This window comes from Hydra viridissima, unplaced genomic scaffold (genome assembly GCF_058129835.1).
Source record: "Hydra viridissima isolate aposymbiotic clone 2 unplaced genomic scaffold, HvirCarnegie_v1 scaffold_7, whole genome shotgun sequence".
Lineage (NCBI taxonomy): Eukaryota > Metazoa > Cnidaria > Hydrozoa > Anthoathecata > Hydridae > Hydra > Hydra viridissima.
Genome location: NW_028324306.1, coordinates 6992605 through 7009964, shown reverse-complemented (window position 1 = coordinate 7009964; position 17360 = coordinate 6992605). Strand labels below are relative to the sequence as shown.

At 29.7% G+C, this 17360-nt stretch overlaps 3 protein-coding genes and 1 non-coding gene across 6 annotated transcripts; 3 read left to right on the top strand and 1 right to left on the bottom strand.

The window, feature by feature from the left end:
* The first annotated feature begins 6 nt into the window (after positions 1-6).
* Positions 7-2147, top strand: LOC149885913 (uncharacterized). Its single transcript, XM_090092518.1, has 2 exons — positions 7-1482; positions 1573-2147. The coding sequence occupies exons 1-2, from the start codon at positions 925-927 to the stop codon at positions 2047-2049; spliced, it is 1035 nt and encodes a 344-aa protein (XP_089948644.1). The 5' UTR covers positions 7-924; the 3' UTR covers positions 2050-2147.
* Positions 2148-2290: 143 nt separating this feature from the next.
* On the top strand, positions 2291-9599 carry LOC149885912 (tRNA-dihydrouridine(16/17) synthase [NAD(P)(+)]-like). 3 transcript variants are annotated; one of them, XM_090092514.1, is made up of 12 exons: positions 2291-2661; positions 2825-2933; positions 3790-3840; positions 4094-4206; positions 4563-4749; positions 4932-5076; positions 7652-7748; positions 7947-8038; positions 8138-8265; positions 8801-8850; positions 9004-9079; positions 9194-9599. In XM_090092514.1, the coding sequence occupies exons 1-12, from the start codon at positions 2425-2427 to the stop codon at positions 9370-9372; spliced, it is 1464 nt and encodes a 487-aa protein (XP_089948640.1). In that variant the 5' UTR covers positions 2291-2424; the 3' UTR covers positions 9373-9599. The 3 variants fall into 3 exon arrangements, with proteins under 3 accessions (XP_089948640.1, XP_089948641.1, XP_089948642.1); XM_090092515.1 differs by having other exon boundaries at positions 3785-3840; XM_090092516.1 differs by lacking the exons at positions 2291-2661; positions 2825-2933 and adding an exon at positions 3173-3249 and having other exon boundaries at positions 3785-3840.
* An 840-nt stretch (positions 9600-10439) lies between these two features.
* On the bottom strand, positions 10440-12095 carry LOC145184563 (uncharacterized). Its single transcript, XM_090092519.1, has 2 exons — positions 12022-12095; positions 10440-11755 (listed from the first exon to the last, which is right to left on the bottom strand). The coding sequence occupies exon 2, from the start codon at positions 11746-11748 to the stop codon at positions 10771-10773; it is 978 nt and encodes a 325-aa protein (XP_089948645.1). The 5' UTR covers positions 11749-11755; positions 12022-12095; the 3' UTR covers positions 10440-10770.
* A 1640-nt stretch (positions 12096-13735) lies between these two features.
* On the top strand, positions 13736-13807 carry Trnae-cuc (transfer RNA glutamic acid (anticodon CUC)). The gene has a single exon. It is a non-coding gene; the product is annotated as a tRNA-Glu (tRNA).
* Positions 13808-17360: the final 3553 nt, after the last annotated feature.

The window sequence follows — 17360 nt, the reverse complement described above, 5'->3', positions numbered from 1 at the left end:
ACGCTTTAAAATTACTTAAACTCCTGATACATTAGGAATGTCAAATCAATTACACAGAAAATGTCGACTCTCTGTGCAACCAATCTGACTAATAGTAATTTAGATATTCAACCGAAATGGCAGGCCTACCCTTAACTTGTTTATTGTAAATTAACAATTTTATTAGTATTGTTTAAATATATTGTTATAAGCTTTATAGAGTCAGTTCTCTGCGATAATCTTCTGTGATTTTCAGTATGTAATTTAACATATTAGTCTACATAATACCATTGAGGATATAGAAGCCATAACTATATAAATTGATATTCGTTTATTTTATTATCACAACTTTAAATCTAGGTTAAGACATAATTGATGATCAGAAAATCTATCATTTAGACACTGATTCCTCCAGATGTGTTGAACTCTTTCTTGAAAAAAACTCTTATGTACTTATGTATGCCCTCAGTCCTTAAGTAGTTTATTGCTATGCAAGATGTGACTTCTGCAGTAACAACCACTAAAGAACAGTAGAAAATGCAAATTTAATGATGTAGCACAGTATGTAACACAATAGTTTATAACATATGTGTAGAATCTATATAGTGATTTCTGTGAGACATTAATAATTTTAGTACCAGTGCATCAACCATTTTTACAATTGTTACTATTTGTCACTGACTCAATGATATGTTATCACACAGTAATCAGAAAATGGAGTTAGTAAATAAGTTTGTTACCTGCTAAATTTACAAATGAGAAGTAACTTTTCCTCATTTATATAACAATAAATTGCATAAGTCTACATAATGCGTAACTAGCCAATAAATTTTTGAATAACTTAAAGAGGCACTTTTATTACTACAGCTTACAATTTGGACATATATATGCATATGTTTATTTGTATGTTTTTTATATTTGTATATTTTTTACAGCAACAATTATATGGCGTTTTTAAAAAGAACTCTTAAATTGGAACTTTTTAAATCATGTGTCAATCTGAAGGTTCTGCAACGAAACAAAGTAACTGTGCAGGATTTAAGAAAAATAAATGAAAATTTAGATGCATTAACCTTTATGGAATATGCTGAAAATGAAAACACTGTTAACTTTAAAAATGTTAAAGTTATTACTCCAGCCACTTTTGAAAGTTTTTTTTTAAACAAGTTAAAACTAAAATTTGTCAGTATTGATAAAGGCAGTGCAAAACCTGGAATCGAATTAATAAGAAATGTTGCTGCAAACTATGATTATTGGATTGTAAGGAAAAGTCAGTCTAGTTTACTATATTATCGAGCAGAACTTCTTCTGCAGCGACTAAAATATTTGAAATCTGTTGGTCTTACACCACATCAAAAATTGAAACATATTCAGAAATTTCCTCCTGTCCTTTTGTTTACATTTACAGATTGTTCCTTTAATGCCAAGCTAGTTTATCTTCGTGGCTTGATTCCTAAACAAGAGACTGGTTTTGTTCATTTTTTATATCCTGTGACAAGTGAAGTGAGATTTAATTCTTTTTTTTTTTTTTTTTTTTTTTACTGTGTTTTTTGTTTTAATTACTTTAACAAATCTTTTTCAAAACACACTTAGATAACTCTCAATCGTCATGATATTGAGCAACGAGTAAAATCTGTGGAAGAGAATTTAGAGATTAAACAAGTTACTGCACTTCGAGAACTGCTCAACATGCCATGTTTTTTCATTGAACCATCTTTGCTTAAAGAAACAGAGCATCTTATTCTCCATAAGCATTCCATGCCTTGGAATTATTCTGTTGATAAATTAACTGCACACATCTTACCTCCAATATGTAATTTGCCAGGACTTGGATTAACTTCAAATGTTCATTTCAGTAACAAAGCTTCAAACTCCACGATATCTCAACTGCCTTCTTACACTCTTGATCAGGTTCTGTGTTATAAGTATTCTCGCGACAATGGTGAAGGCACTCCAGAATGCCTTGCAACATTTTTGACAAAAGCTGAATTTGAAGAGGATAAAGATCGTACAGGAGGACAACCTGTTAAAGGAATAAGAGGTTTTAATGTGCCAAAAAGACAATACTAACTAAATATTCAAAAGCCCTCTTGTCTGTTTTTTTTTTGTTTGTTTGTTTTTTTTTGTTTTTTTTTAGAAAAACAATTATTTTGATATTTTCTTCAAAATTAGTTTTACTTTGTTGTGAATTTTTATTCATTTAAATTTTTGAGTTTTAAATTCCTAAATTTTTCCGCACAACATTAACATGTGAGTAAAAGATCAATCTTTCTTACTCAAATGGTATAAAATTTCCATGCAAATAAATTATTCAAGAGATTTATAGTATGTTAATTCTATATAGTTTTTAGCATCCCATACTTAGTTATAAAGTTTTCTAATTACTTTATAACTAAATAAAATTTTAAACATTTTTTATTAGCATCATTTTATTAAAAGGTAAACATGTCAGTGCATGCAAATGCTGCCTATGACTTTTATGAAAAAGTTTTAGGTTCTCCTAAATATATTCTTGCTCCAATGGTAGAGCAATCTGAATTGGCTTTTCGATCTTTATGCCGAGAACATGGTGCTCAACTTTGCTACACTCCAATGTGGCATGCTGGGCTTTTTGTTAAAGATGAGAAATATAGAAAAGCAGCAATTGAAAGTGCACCAAATGATCGTCCATTATTGTTTCAGGTTTATTTTATCTTTCATTTTATTGGTGAAAGTTTTATGGTTAGTAATGATTTATAACTTGTTTGTTATTTATTTATACAATATATAAGGTATATTAAAATATTTCTTTAATACATTGTCTGTAATTAATATATTATCTTTGCATTAATTTACATTATTACAGTTTTGTGCCAATGATCCACAGATATTTGCTGAAGCTTGTGCACTTGCAGAACCGCATTGTGATGGTGTTGATTTGAACCTAGGTTGTCCACAAGTTATTGCTGCAAGAGGTCATTTTTTAGAATTTAGTCTGTTCTGTTGAATTGATTATTATTATAAATTGATAAAATGATTAAAGTGGAGAAAAATTATAATATTTTGTTTTTTTTTAACCCTTTAGCGCCCGTGTAGCAGATCTGCTACATAACTTCAGAAACCTTTTATGGCCATCCTGTCAACACAGTGATCTCAAAAACACCTTTTGTAGCATATTTACAACATATTTTTGTTGATCTGATTTAGCTAGGTTAATATAATTAGATAATCAAGACTTAAAAACACATCAAAATTGTCTTTTTAAAAATCGGATGATTGTTGTCAGACAAGGTATTTTCAAAGAGAGTTTTTTCCTGTTTTTTTACGAATATTAAAGCTTATTTGTTTATTTTATTTTAAATTAATAACACATGTAAGTTTTAGAAGTATTTAAGAGAGTTTCCTCTTTTTGAAACTATCACAAAATGCTATCTGAATTTATATGTATCACATATGCTACAATGACAAAATTGGGTTTGCTAGTGAAATTTTAAAATTTTATTTTTTAATTCATAATCTAGGCCCTAAAACAATTGCTTTTTGAAGTTTTTGGAGTTTTTTGAAAATTTTAAGCCCTGGTGGGCGCTAAAGGGTTAATATAATTTTAACCACATTGCATAATGCAGTTCTCTTCACCTTTTTTGAAATTTGAATTTTTTTTCTGGAATGTTTACCAGCATTCTCAGTTTTCTAATGAAATTTAAAGCAATAAATAATCATAACTTTTAATGAATCACTATTTAAACCTTTTATTATTTTTAGATTTATCATTTTGTTTTGTATTGTTTATTTTTGAAATTAAACTTTTTAACATTTATTTTCTTAGTCCAGGTCATTATGGTTCATACTTAATGGAAGAGCTGAATCTTGTGGAAGATATTGGTAAAAATTCTTTAAAAAGAATTTTCTTTTACTAAAGAAAGTTCACAGTTATTATACGGAAATTAGAGCAGATTTGGGGCAGGAAGCATATTATAAGAAATTAGTTTTAAAAATGGGTGAAAGTTTAAATGTGCTTCATTAAATTTGAGTTTACTTTATTTGTTTTTGAAATAGGTTGTTATAATCATGTTTTTAAATCAAAGTTGTTAATTGTTCAATATATACTCTCATTGATTTGATTTTGTAATTGTAGTAAAAGCAGCATGTGCTCGGATACAGAAACCTGTCACTTGCAAGATTCGAATATACGAAAGTATTGAAAAAACTGTTGCATATGCTAAGAGATTAGAAAAAGCTGGAGCTAAAGTAATTTTTTTTTTTTATATTTGAATTAAAAAAAAAATTATGATTTATGATTGTTTCAGCAGCAGAAAAAAACTTAATTATTATTGTTACTTTAAGTTTTTATGCTGTAATTATATTTAAAATTTGCATGCTTATAACATGCTTCATACTTCAGTTGTATCTTTATATTTTGTTAAATCAAAAAATGTTTATGATAGTAGTTAAAGTTTCTTTATTATTATCATACTTTGATAGCAATAGTTTTTAGTTTGATGAAAAATTTTACTTTTGAATAAGTTGAAAATATTTCTGAAATTTTTACTGTATTTAATAGTTTTTTTCTTTGGTTTCTTTATTCCACTGTTCTTTGTTGCAAGATTCTAACTGTTCATGGTCGCCGGCGTGATCAAAAGGGACCGAAAACTGGTCTTGCAAGTTGGGATCATATAAAAGCAGTCAAAGAAAATGTTTCTGTGCCTGTTTTTGCTAATGGAAACATACAATATCTCAGAGATGTAATTAATTGTTTAGATTATACTAAAGCTGATGGTGTCATGAGTGCAGGTAGCATTCCTATGTCCTTATCATTCCATTCATATTTTCCTTTTACAAAATACTTTTCCCTGCAGTTAATTACTTGTTTTTGTAAATTACTTTGATTACTCTTAAGAGACAATACTTCCTGATATATATAGATATGTATCTAAATTTTTTTTTTTGACAGAAAGTTATTTTTTATTTAACAGAGGGCGCTTTGTATAATCCTGCTATTTTTACTGGACGCCAACCACCTGCTTGGGAGATGGTAGATGCATATTTGGCTTATGCTGAAAAGCATACGCCACCAGTGGGATATATTCGTGGGCACTTATTCAGAATATACTTACACTGGTTAATATTTTGTTTTTTTATTTATAATTCATTGTTCTTTTTTTTTTTAAAAAAAATTGGTTTAACTTTAATTTTTTTTTTAAAAAAAAATGATTTAACTGGTAGGAGTTTTGTTGGGATTTTAAGTCCATTATTCATGTTGCTGATGACCTTTATCCAACAATATATTAACTACATATCTAACTTGCGCTTACACAGTGATAAATCAAAGCAAAACAAAAATGAATTATTGAAAAGAACTTTTCTGGTCTGACTCTAGAACTTTTAAAATCTGAGTTAATAGAGGCAGAAAAAGAAGGGTTATAGATACTCTGAAGAAGTTAAGAAATTTGCTTTAATGCTGCACTTTTATTCACCAAGAGCATATGAATTTGTTAAATCAACTTTCTCATTACTTGCAGTAAGCTCACTTTCAAATTGGACTTCCTCTGTCAATTGTTTGCCTGGATTTTTTGGACATGTTTTCAAGTTTTTACAAAATAAGACCTTAGAGGATTCATCATACAAATTTTGTATGTTGTTGTTTGATTCTATGCATCTCAGGGCATTCAAGCATATGACCTAGATAAGTTAGCAATTGAAGTACTTGTTTTTATGGTTGTTGGATTGAAAGGCTATTGGAAATGTCCTATAGGCTACATATTGTGTGGTGAAATTTCAGCAACAGATTTAAGTTGTCTTATTACAAATGCTTTAAGTTTATGCGCTTCTTATAATCTGAATGTTTGGAGTGTAAAATGTGATGGACTTATTTCAAATTTTAATGCTATGAAGAGTCTTGGGTGTTTATTTGGTAGTAAAGTTAACAAGATGTTTGGTAGTTTAATCCATCTTGCATATGATCATCCTATATATTATATCCCTGATCCTTGCCATATGCTCAGATTAGCTCAAAACTCTCTGTGTAGCATTGGTATCTTTGTTGATGAACAAAATTGATATGTTAAATGGGACCACATTAAAGCATTAAACTACAAGAAGAAGAAGGATTTAGGTTTGCAAATAAACTTGGCAATTACCACATTGACTTTCACAGACATAAAATGAATGTTAAAATTGCAGCTCAAACACTAAGTGGTTCAGTTGCTGATGCTATAGAATTTTTGATTGTTTTAGGTCATCCAACTTTTCTAGATGCACAAGGCACAATTATTTTCATTAGAACTTTATACAAGTTATTTGACTTGTTAAACTCTAAAAACATCTTTGAAAAAAGATCTGAATGAAGCTCCAATATGGGTTGAAGCCATTGAGAAATCTGTAAATTACTTAACTTATCAGACATATCTAAAACTTCTTTAATTAAACACAGAAGAAAAACATTTGTACTTGGTTTCATTGTAGCAGCCACAAGTGTTAGAGATTTATCACTTAACCTTTTATCAAGACTTGAGAATCCTTTTAAATTTATTTTGACATATAAACTGTCACAAGATCACATTGAATTACTATTTGCTTGTCTTCATAGAAAAAATGGTTTAAATAACAATCCAGATGCAGGTCAGTTAAAATCTGCTTTAAAAAGAATTTCATTAAGAAACTCTATCATATGAGCAAAATTTAGCAACTGCCTTACGTTTGACCAAAAATCTTTAGGCTCAATCTTTTTGTTAAAGTGGAGTAAAGTGTGATCACCTCTTATTGAACAAAATACAATATCTAGTGGGGATTCTAACTATTTTAAAGATCTTGCTGGTTGTCTTTCATCAATCTCTACTTCAATTTATAAGGAAGCTATATTTGGATATATAGCAGGGTTCATTGTAAGAAAACTATATAATAAAATTACATGTCTGATTTGTCCAAATAGTTTAATTTCTCTGCAGGCTATGTCCACTGATCATCAATATTCTATATTTTGCAGTTCACCATGGAAAAGTTTTGTAGCTTTTAAAAATTGTGGTGGTTTAATCTTTCCATCCTGTAGTGTTTTTAAGATTGTCCAAAAATGTGAGCATGTTTTTAAAGTTTTGGTGAAAATTCCTTTTAATTTTTTTTAAACTAATTAAATTTTTTAATTGAAAATCTACATTAAAAATTTAAAAATAAATACCTTAATATCTATATCTACATATTAGTGACCTTTGATTACTTTCCATAGTTGAATATATATATATATTTTTTTACATCGATAATTCAAAGGTTTCCAGCAGGGTACTTTTAAGTTATAGTTGTAAAAGTCAAAAACAAGTTCTAACTTTGTTTATGTACAAACGCTTTTAAATAGCAGTTTATAAATAACAGTTAAAAAAAAATTTTGTTAATTAATGTTGAAAATTAATGTCGCCATAATGATTTTTTTTTTTAAAGCGGCTACTAGCTTTAAAAACTTTAAAAACCTGCTTCACTTTTTATTACAGAATTTTGGTGAAGTTAGACATCTAGTTAATATATATTATTGCCTTAATCTGTCTTTTTAAGTTTGCAACACTACCTTTCGAAAGTTAGCCTCCATTGTGTTGATGTATTTTGGCTTCCAATAACTATTTGAGTAGGAAATTCAAATTTGAATTAAAGCCATCAGTTTAGAAATTTTTTTTTTTCTCTGTTTGTTTACATACTATTTTTATATTAGTTTAAGTAAATACCCAGACCTCCGACTTCCAATGGGTTTAGCAAGATCATTTGATGCACTTAAGGATGTTTGCAAACAATTAAAGGACCTTTGTAAAGTAAATTTTTTTTATGCTATGCATTTATTTTAAATTTGTGAATATGGGCAGATTTTGAGTGTTGGCTGATGTTGATACTGATGTCTGAGTTTTTAAATAAAAAATTTGTTTATATGGAAAGTGTTTTTATTAGTGTTTTTTTTTCTGCTGTTTTTTATCAATTATTTTCAATATTTTAAAATATGACAAATATTTTAGAGAGATGCTGAAAAAGATGTTGCTGAAGGTAAAGATAGCCAGGAACCAAACTGTCTTCCTTATTGGAGATGTCAACCTTATGTCCGACCACCGTATGTTGTGAATATAAATTTACGTATTGTTTATATTCACAACATGAACATTAATTTAAAAAAAAAGGCATGATTCAACTGTAATGAATTGCTTTTCAGTATAAGTATATTGGGAAAACAAGAAACTGATGATGAAGAAAAGGTATCCAAGAATGAATATCCTTCAAAAAGAAAACTTCTTAAAAAAAAACACCAAGAAAATGGTGGCAAAGGTTTATTTCCTAAAAGTATGTATTCCCACTTTTTCTTTGCTTAATATAATTACAAGTATATTTATATATTTACAAGTATATTTATAAATCATCACTGTGCTGGTATTTAATATTTCAGTCCGCCATTTAAGCATTATTATCTAGAAAATGGTAATCAAGTTTTCTATGATAATAGGACACTATTTACATTTTGAGTTATTCATAACAAAAGCAATAAGTATAAATATTTCATAGTTTTTCTTTTTAAAATATCCTCATTCTTGCAACTGAGAGGTTCTTTATAGTGCAATGTGCTTAGGTTAATGTGGTAGCTGTTGGTAGATTGATCAGTTTTTTTGATCCCGTAGTATTTACCTAGATAGCCCATGTTGCTTCAAAGCTTGTAAATGCTACCCTTGTTTTAAACGTTTTTTAAGGTGGTCTCCACTTGCGTTATTTTTCATTATAACGTTCTATCATTCACAATTCCTATGCAATATATATTGTTAGAATATAGAACGGCATAAAAAAAATAATTCGAAAAAAAAAAAACTTGTTTTCTATACTCTAGTTGCACGTGATAAATGGCCCCTGTGTAAAACATGCGGAAGTAACCCTTGGGTAAGTACTTCTATCTATATTTTAGAAGTTTGAACGTTTCTTGTCTTATATTCTGGCCGAAGTTGTATTCTCTATTTTACAAAGCAGATGGTTTCTGATATTTATTTTAAAAATAGCAAGCTTTAAACCTACGTATTTTATAAATTTTATTAGGGCCAAAAATGTGAGCATAATCGATGCAGAAAATGTTGTAAGGAAATAGCTTCGATGGAGTTTCTCAACTGCAAAGGTCTGAATTAAATGATTTTTAAAAGTTTTTTTAAAACGGCGCTTTGTCCTTTGAAAGTGACGTATGCGACGTTGATAACGTTGCAGTTCAATTTTTTTTTTATGGTTTTTTTAGGTCACAAATGGCGTTTCCAAAAAATTTTAGAAACGTCAGAAAATCAGTTAAAGCCGAGTATAAGCGAAATTACTGATGATGTTACCAGCTTAGTGGCAATCGATGTAAACAACCCGATTAATAACTTCGACTTAATTAAGCAACCTGTGCAGTTTGTTGACAATACCAACGTCGTATAGATTAAGAAAGCTGGCATCAATAAATCGGTTGAAGTTGTCGAAGATTTGGAGTATCAGGATATGAGCATTTCGCATCCACTTTACTTTCATATTTAAGAGAACAAGTATACAGATTAAGATTTTAAAACTTTTATTAGCTGAGTAAAACCATGAAGAAATTGATACCGCTAGTAAAGTTTTATATTTAAAAAACGAATGAGAAATAACGCTAGTGTTACACACAAAAATTCGTTTTAATAATTTTGCAAAAAGTGAATATAACAAGATATTCCTTTGAGAAGAGTGTGAGTCCCCTCCCAACTTGCACTAATACGCACCTTTAATGAGTATGCTGCTCAATTATATAATCCTTCATACTTTTCCTGCAAGCTCAGGATTCATTCGACTGATGCTGGTGTAATTAAGGAGATCTCTTTTTGAAATTGAAAGTGTTTTTAAAAAAGTAATAAATAAATCATAAATGTTGAGACAGACATGGGTCGACGTTCTGATGTTTTGCTATACAAAGTCTGAGCTTTATTTTTAGATATTGCGATTTTCTTTTTAGCATTTTAAAGTTTACCTTAAATGACGTAGATGAAACATCTGTAATAAATTTGAAGTTTTGGGGTCACCGTGAAAAGGGGCTTTATGAATTACTTCTAAATATCTCTCTAAGCATGTTATTTGTTACTAAAAATTCTTTTTATTAATCAATTTTCTATCATTTACAAAACTTGAAACTATTTAAATTTCACGATAATTTAGAATTAGTCCTGAAATATTTTCAATTAAAAACGAACAAAAAAAACCATCGACATTAATGTAGTATAGGCCTTTACAGTTATTCGCCGTTACAAAAAGTTCTTTATCGACTGTTAACTTTGTATAGTCCACCGCTGGAGGACCAAACAAAAATTAACAGCCGACAAAGTTTGCCGATAAAAAAAAAAGTTTAAAGAAGCGAAAAATTTAAAAAAAAAGAATCTCTGAGAACACTATCGTACCACTAAAGGAAAGGAATTTTTTTTTAAAACAAGTAATTTTAAAATTTCCTTAAAATCACAAGTGAGAAAAAGACCAAGATAAAAGCGTCGAATTTCTTCATAAATAAATACTTATTACAACATTATTCTAAAAATTCAATTTTTACAAAAAAAAAAAAAAAACATCAAGTTTAAGTTCAACAAAAACAAGACAAAACAAATTACATTCAAAAGAAGTCATGTCGTTTGTACAACTTCATTTTAAAGAAAGAAGGCAAAAAAACTTTTCCAATCAAACAAAAAATTTATTGCGAATAAGAAACAACGTGTAATAAACAATTTTTGTCACACAAAATTTAATTTTACATTTTTAATTCTATATTGTTGTTCAAAATATAAAACAATTTAACCGATTATTGATTTGATATTGAGCTTAGCGATATGCGTACGACTGGTGTCTTTGAGTGGGTAGTTGCTTTTTGAACGACGGCTCGTCTTGTGATAGCTTTGTTGAAACATCAGCTAGTGTGCTCAATGCGTCCCATTCGAGATGGATTGGGGAAGAACTAGACTGAGAGTATTTCAGGCTGAGCAGTGACTGCACGACTTCTTTTTCATCTTTGAAGTTGCGATTAAGAAATTCATAAGTTAATTTCTCGTCCACGATAAAATCGGTGCTATATAGACCTGAAATTGCATAATCATGCTCCTTGTATGCTTCCGTGTGACAGATATTGGAATATCCAACGGATGGTTTTTCACTCAATGTTTTCGCATGAGCAAATTTTTTTTTGTCTTTACGAATGTTTTTTAAAGAGCTATTTTTAGCCGTTGAATCCAAAAATATACATTTTTCAGTTTCGTCCTCTTCGTCATAACAAGAAGAGTGAAAGAACGGGGTTCTTTCGTTCAAAGACTTGCTGCTTTGCAATGCTGGCTCAATGTATAAGTTTGATAAAGGTTCTTGGCGCTCAAGAGTGTTTTTGGAGCTTATCCCAATATCACACCGTCGCCTTGATGGTAGGCATGTCCGATGTACAAGATGCATTAAATCAGGTTGCTCTCTTCGGAAATAAAGATGTTCGAACTTCATGTTTTTCATCGGGTCACATTTTCCATTACTTGGTATTTTACGAAAACCATATAAGTTGAGTTGCCTGACGAAGGATGTGAAGTTATTTGTTTTGAACATTTCCTCCTCATTTTCGAGAATAGTGCGCTTAAAAGACTCGATATCCGTGACGACAATATAGCAACCATCAGTTGACCAATGGATGGCATGATGATACTTAGGATTGTTTAGAAGAAAGCGGAGTTTAGATATAAATGGACTTAGTGGCTTTGTTTTCTTAGAAAAATGATGCAAATGGAAAGATAACAGGTTTTCTTTGTTGCTATTTAAAATTGACATAACGAAACTGAAAAAACAATATGACATTAGAGCTTCCTAATAACTGAAACAAAAAAGTAGCAAAGATAAAAGTTAAGAATGAGCATCATTTTGACTGCAATCTTATTGGGGGTCTATTTTTGTGACGAGAATCAAAAACAGAAAACAAAAAAAATGAACAAAAAAAAATGAACAAAAAAAAAAGGTAAACATAAATGTAACAGATACAACAGACGGAGTACCAATATATGACAGATATTTAAAAGCAAAGAAATCATTTTTAAAAAAACTAACTTTTTTTTATGTAATGTAATACTTGAACTTTTGGCAGATTGTTTAAATTTCCGTTTATTTAGAACTATGAGGAAAGCCATATTTTGGAATATTCTTTCGAAATTCGAAACTGTCACGGTTCGAATGCGATCCATGATAATGTAATTCTCCTTTAGTTGCAACTTTTAAACTTTAAAAACACCGATAATTTAGATCATGATATACAGTGTTAAGGTTCTTTTAGGCAGCTAAAAGTCATTCAAAATTTTTGAAGTTTACTGTGTCTAAATAATAAGATTTTTTATAATCTCTCGTCGTAACCGTCAAGTTGTAGCATCGAAAAGCACTTAATTAATGACTTAAAGGTGAGCCTTTTGTTACGACCTGTTTTAATGGTCAAAGCCTGGTAAAATCGAGTAAAGGTACTTGGTTTTATTTGTTAGATTTTTCCGATGTTGAGTTTTCTTTTTTGAAATTAAGTTGTGCTATTACAGTAACTTATCTAAGCAATTAGCTTTTAATGGTCCATTTTACTTTTGCAAGTAAATATAAAAACTTTTGTTGCATAAACGTCACTTACTAACGCCTTTATATAAAAGAACTTTTTTTTAAAGTGTTGAATAGAAAATAGTGATCAACCACCTTATTGGGTTTAGGTCTGTAATTCTGATGCGTTCTTTATCTTAAATTTTAAGATACAAAAAAAGTTTTTTAACGAAAGCAAGTTTAAGAGCTATAAGCAAGCTTATGTCAAACCTTTTTTTGAAATAACCTCAAAATCACAAACATTTCCAATTTGTAAATTTAAATTATGTTCATTCTTTTAGTTTTTTTTCAGCAGAAAAATCAGTGGAAAAATTTTTAGCTCATCAAGTTTCAGTTCCCTCGGTTCCTCCAAAATAAAGATTTTCAAATATCGTTGGATGTGAAGCGAGGGAAAGTGACGAGCAAGTAAATTGTACAACAGAAACCAACAACAGTTGGGAACAAACGTTACTTTGTGTTCTGGCTAAAAGTTGTCAACTAAAATGTTTTTCAAAACCATTTGAAAATAATAATAATTTAAGTAAATATTTAGTATAATAATTTGTGCGGAGGGTAATAATTTAACACAATATTCCTACTCAGGGCCATTGAGAAGAACGGTCCAGTTACATTATGACCTAGATAAATAACGTATTTGTGTCGGTAATAAATAATAAAGTTTTGCCCTGCGATTTGTCCTGAAAGTTAAGCGTAAATAAGATTTGAATGAAATTTCTAACTTTTCTTTTTTGCATCACATTTCAAGGGCATATCAACTCAGCAAAAATAATGGTTCGAATTTAAAAGGAATTTATATATATGATAACTATAATAACTATTATCATCTTTGTAGTAAAGAGTTTAAAATAAATTTATTTTCTGATATTATTTCAAAATTTAGTTTTAGAAAATAAATGTTGAACATATAAATAAGATGTTATAAATACTTCATTATTATTATAAGACGTTATAAATACTTCACAATTTGATATTGCTTCATTTAAAATTGGTCTACTTAAACCAAATAAAGATGAACTAGAAGAGTATTAATTTCAATTTTCGGACATTGTGACGTAAGTACACCTATGTTCGATCTTAAGAAACATTCGTGCAAAAACGCTCCCTTTTAATTTCCTTATCCAATATCGTATTCATCATGTGTTACTTTTATAGGAGATATAAATATATATGTATGCAACAATGATCCAAGTCCCGTGTGGTCTAGTGGCTAGGATCCGGCGCTCTCACCGCCGTGGCCGGGGTTCGATTCCCCGCACGGGAGGGTAACCTTTTTATTAGTTATTTTGGATTATTTAATTAAAAAAACTTTACTTAATTGCAATGATATATTATATATACTAGATGTCTAACTTGCGGGATTTTATTAGACGAAAAGTGAGGCCGCTTTTTTTGTTTACAAATTGAATCCGCCATTTGTAATAAGGGCAAAAACTATATCCGCCATTTGTAATAAGGGCAAAAACTATATCCGACGTGCGAAATAAAAGTTAAAAATGCACGTTTTTGCCCGAATTAGAAATGGCTCCCACGGCTTCACATTTCGGATCGAAGTTAGACATCTAGTATATATAATATATCATTGCTTAATTGAGTGGGTATTGAAACATCACTCTTATGTTTATTTAGAAAAGCAAAAAGCGTTCTTAGTAAAGAATTTTTGAAGTGAAAAAATAACATATTAGAACGATTACAATAGTAATAAGTAAAATCACAACAAATGCTCAAAATTGCCTCCGTCGGCCTCAATACTTTTTTTTTTACACGCTTTGGAAAATCTCGTTCTAGGCACGACTCAAAGCCGTTTGAGTGCTTCCACTGTGGCGTATTGTGTTCCCGATATTTTTTCCTCCAGGATGGGCCGGATAGAGTAGTATTTAGAACATATAATGAGAAAATATGCAAAATATATTTAATTAGTTCAACAGAAAATGTAATATTTGTAAATTTAGCAATTTCGAAAAAATCGTATATAAAGACGTTTAACAACTTGTTAAAATGAATAAAGTGATTACATCTCCATTACAAAAATCTATTTTTTATTAAAGTTTACTGCTTGAAAATCTTTGTCAATTACATAGAGCTATATATTTGTCAACTAAAAATCGATAAAAATTAAATTACAAGTACATTTAGAAGTATTAAACTACCATTTTCTGTAAAAAATGTATTGGGTATGACCAGAGATAAAACAATCGAGTTACGGTTTTCAAAGTCGTAAGTTTTTTGTTCGACTTTGAAAGCCGTCAGTTTGGCGAAGTTTCTTAAATTAAACGAAGTCGAAATCCGTTAAAATTCGAAAAAAAATAATTAAACGATGTCGAAATCCGTTAAACTTTGAAAAAAAAATTAATTAAACGGTTATGAAAGCCGTGAAAAGTTGTAGCTTTAACTCTTAATCGACTTTGAAAACCTTTAAAAGTCGTTAAAACTTAATTAAAACGATGTTGGTGCCGCAAAAAGTTGTAAATCAAAATTTTACGGTTATGAAAATTGTATAAATTTGTTTACATTACATTTAACGAATTTGAAAAACTTATAAACTTGTGTATGTTATTAAACACGATTTAAACATTGTAAAATATCAAACATGTATGCTCGCTGGTTTGGCAGCCATGAGCTTCTTGAAGATGATGGTGAGACTGAATTCTCGAAGGCAGCAGCAGAGGTAATAGCTATTAAGTATAATATCAAATAAATTTATTAAATATTAGTTAAATTTGCTTCTATTAATCTTAATGCAATCGAACAAACAAAGTCATAAAAATTTTAATTTGAGAATACGCCCCCCCCCCCCGTATGACACCCGGGAGGGAGGGGGCTGGTCAAAGTTAAACGAACTTTTTAAAAATTATTTGAATTTAAACAACTTTTGATTAAAGTAAGCATAGTTATACGAAGTTTACTAAACGTTTAACTTCCTTCCTTGCTTTTAGACTGTGTCCAGCCAATTAAGGTAGATAAATGTTAGAGAACTTCGATCTATTAAACTCTTTTGTATCAGTATGGGAATACCGCTCCATGGAAGAGCAAATGGCAGCTAGATCTGCTCCAAACAGAGATCAAAATGATGATGACTCAGACTAGGATGATGATGATGATGATGATGATGATGATGATGATGATGATGATGATGATGATGATGATGATGATGATGATGATGATGATGATGATGATGATGATGATGATGATGATGATGATGATGATGATGATGATGATGATGATGATGATGATACCGCCACATTAAAAACGGAGACCTATCTCCAGGATTGTTGAACTGGAATATAATAAATATTCTATACTAGAGTAGCATGCTAGGATTATTTCAGATTAGATAATCGATAATATGCAAATAATTTTTTCACATGTTTAAGGAATTGGATTTTTGAAATCTGGAATCTTGGATTTTCGAAATCTGGTCTTAGCATATCTTTTGTATATTCTTTTTTCTGTAATGTTACTGTAGAGTATACTTCAAATTTTTATTATTTAGAAATTAGAATTTAGAAGGGAACTAATTGCTACTATATACCAAACCAGTTATCATTTTCACATTACTTTATAATGTGAAGATGATGTGAAGACTTCACATTGCTTTATAATGTGAAGTGATTACTGGTTTGGTATATGAAACTGAACATAGGTAGCATCTCATTGATTGTGATTTTTCCAAATCTAAGGGATAGAGTAGGAGTCTAGGAGAATAGAAGGGAAGAGTATAATGGTACTAGGTAGGCCACATACAAGTTCAACTTAATGCACTCGTTTCATTTACTCAAACGATTTCGAAGACAGTTAAATTTTTGAAAGCCGTTAGAAATTTTAAACAATTTTAAAACACACCATTTGATAATTTACACAACTTTTTACGATTTTGAAAACTGCGAAAATATACTTTATTTGAACTAATACGATTTTGAAAACCGTCAAATTAAATTTTATACAACTTTTTACGGTTTTGAAAACCGCGAAAATATATTTTATTCGAAGTAATACGATTTTGAAAACCGTTTAAATAAATTTCATACAACTTTTAACGATTTCGAAACACGCTCACACACGACTTTTTGCGACGTTGAAGCTTCGACTTCGAAACACATCGACCTCGATTGTTTTATCTCTTGGTATGACCAATTAATAATGGTACCGCTTGTGGATTAACACTCCTCCTTTCATTTCTAAATGTTCAATTAAAACTCGTGTTCGGCCAAATTGTATCAGCAACACAGTTGAAACACAATGAAAAAGACAACACGGCATTAGTTGCGGAGAAACTCTTCATATTATAAAATATTCGATAGGAAGGTTAAGAAAAAGCAGCAAAAATTATTGAAAAACTACAGCAGTAAATTTCAGTAATTTTCCTTTGTTCTTTTTAACCATAATGGAAATCATCTGTGGTGGGAGTGAATCCCGTATTCACACCTTCCAAAAAATGAAGAAAGAAATTTTAATTTCAAAAGAAAGCATTTTGTTTTGTTTTTTTGTTTTAAAATGGCGTACTCGAATATTTGTATTTTTTCTAATTTTAATTGAATTATTATTGATCATATTATAAAATTCATTACTAAAATTACAATGATAATTTGTGTAAGTGGCGGGGCGATGCACAGATTATTGGCTTCTTCAATTATTTAATTTTTAGGGGAATGTATTTTTTAGATAAATATCAACTGTCAATAAAATGATTTAATTTTTGCACATTAAATTTTTTAGAAGTTTTTTGAGATTATTACCGTTCAAAAATATTCTTCGACAATAATATCATCACCGATAATAATAGTAATAATTAAAGTTCAAATGGTTTAGACGCGACT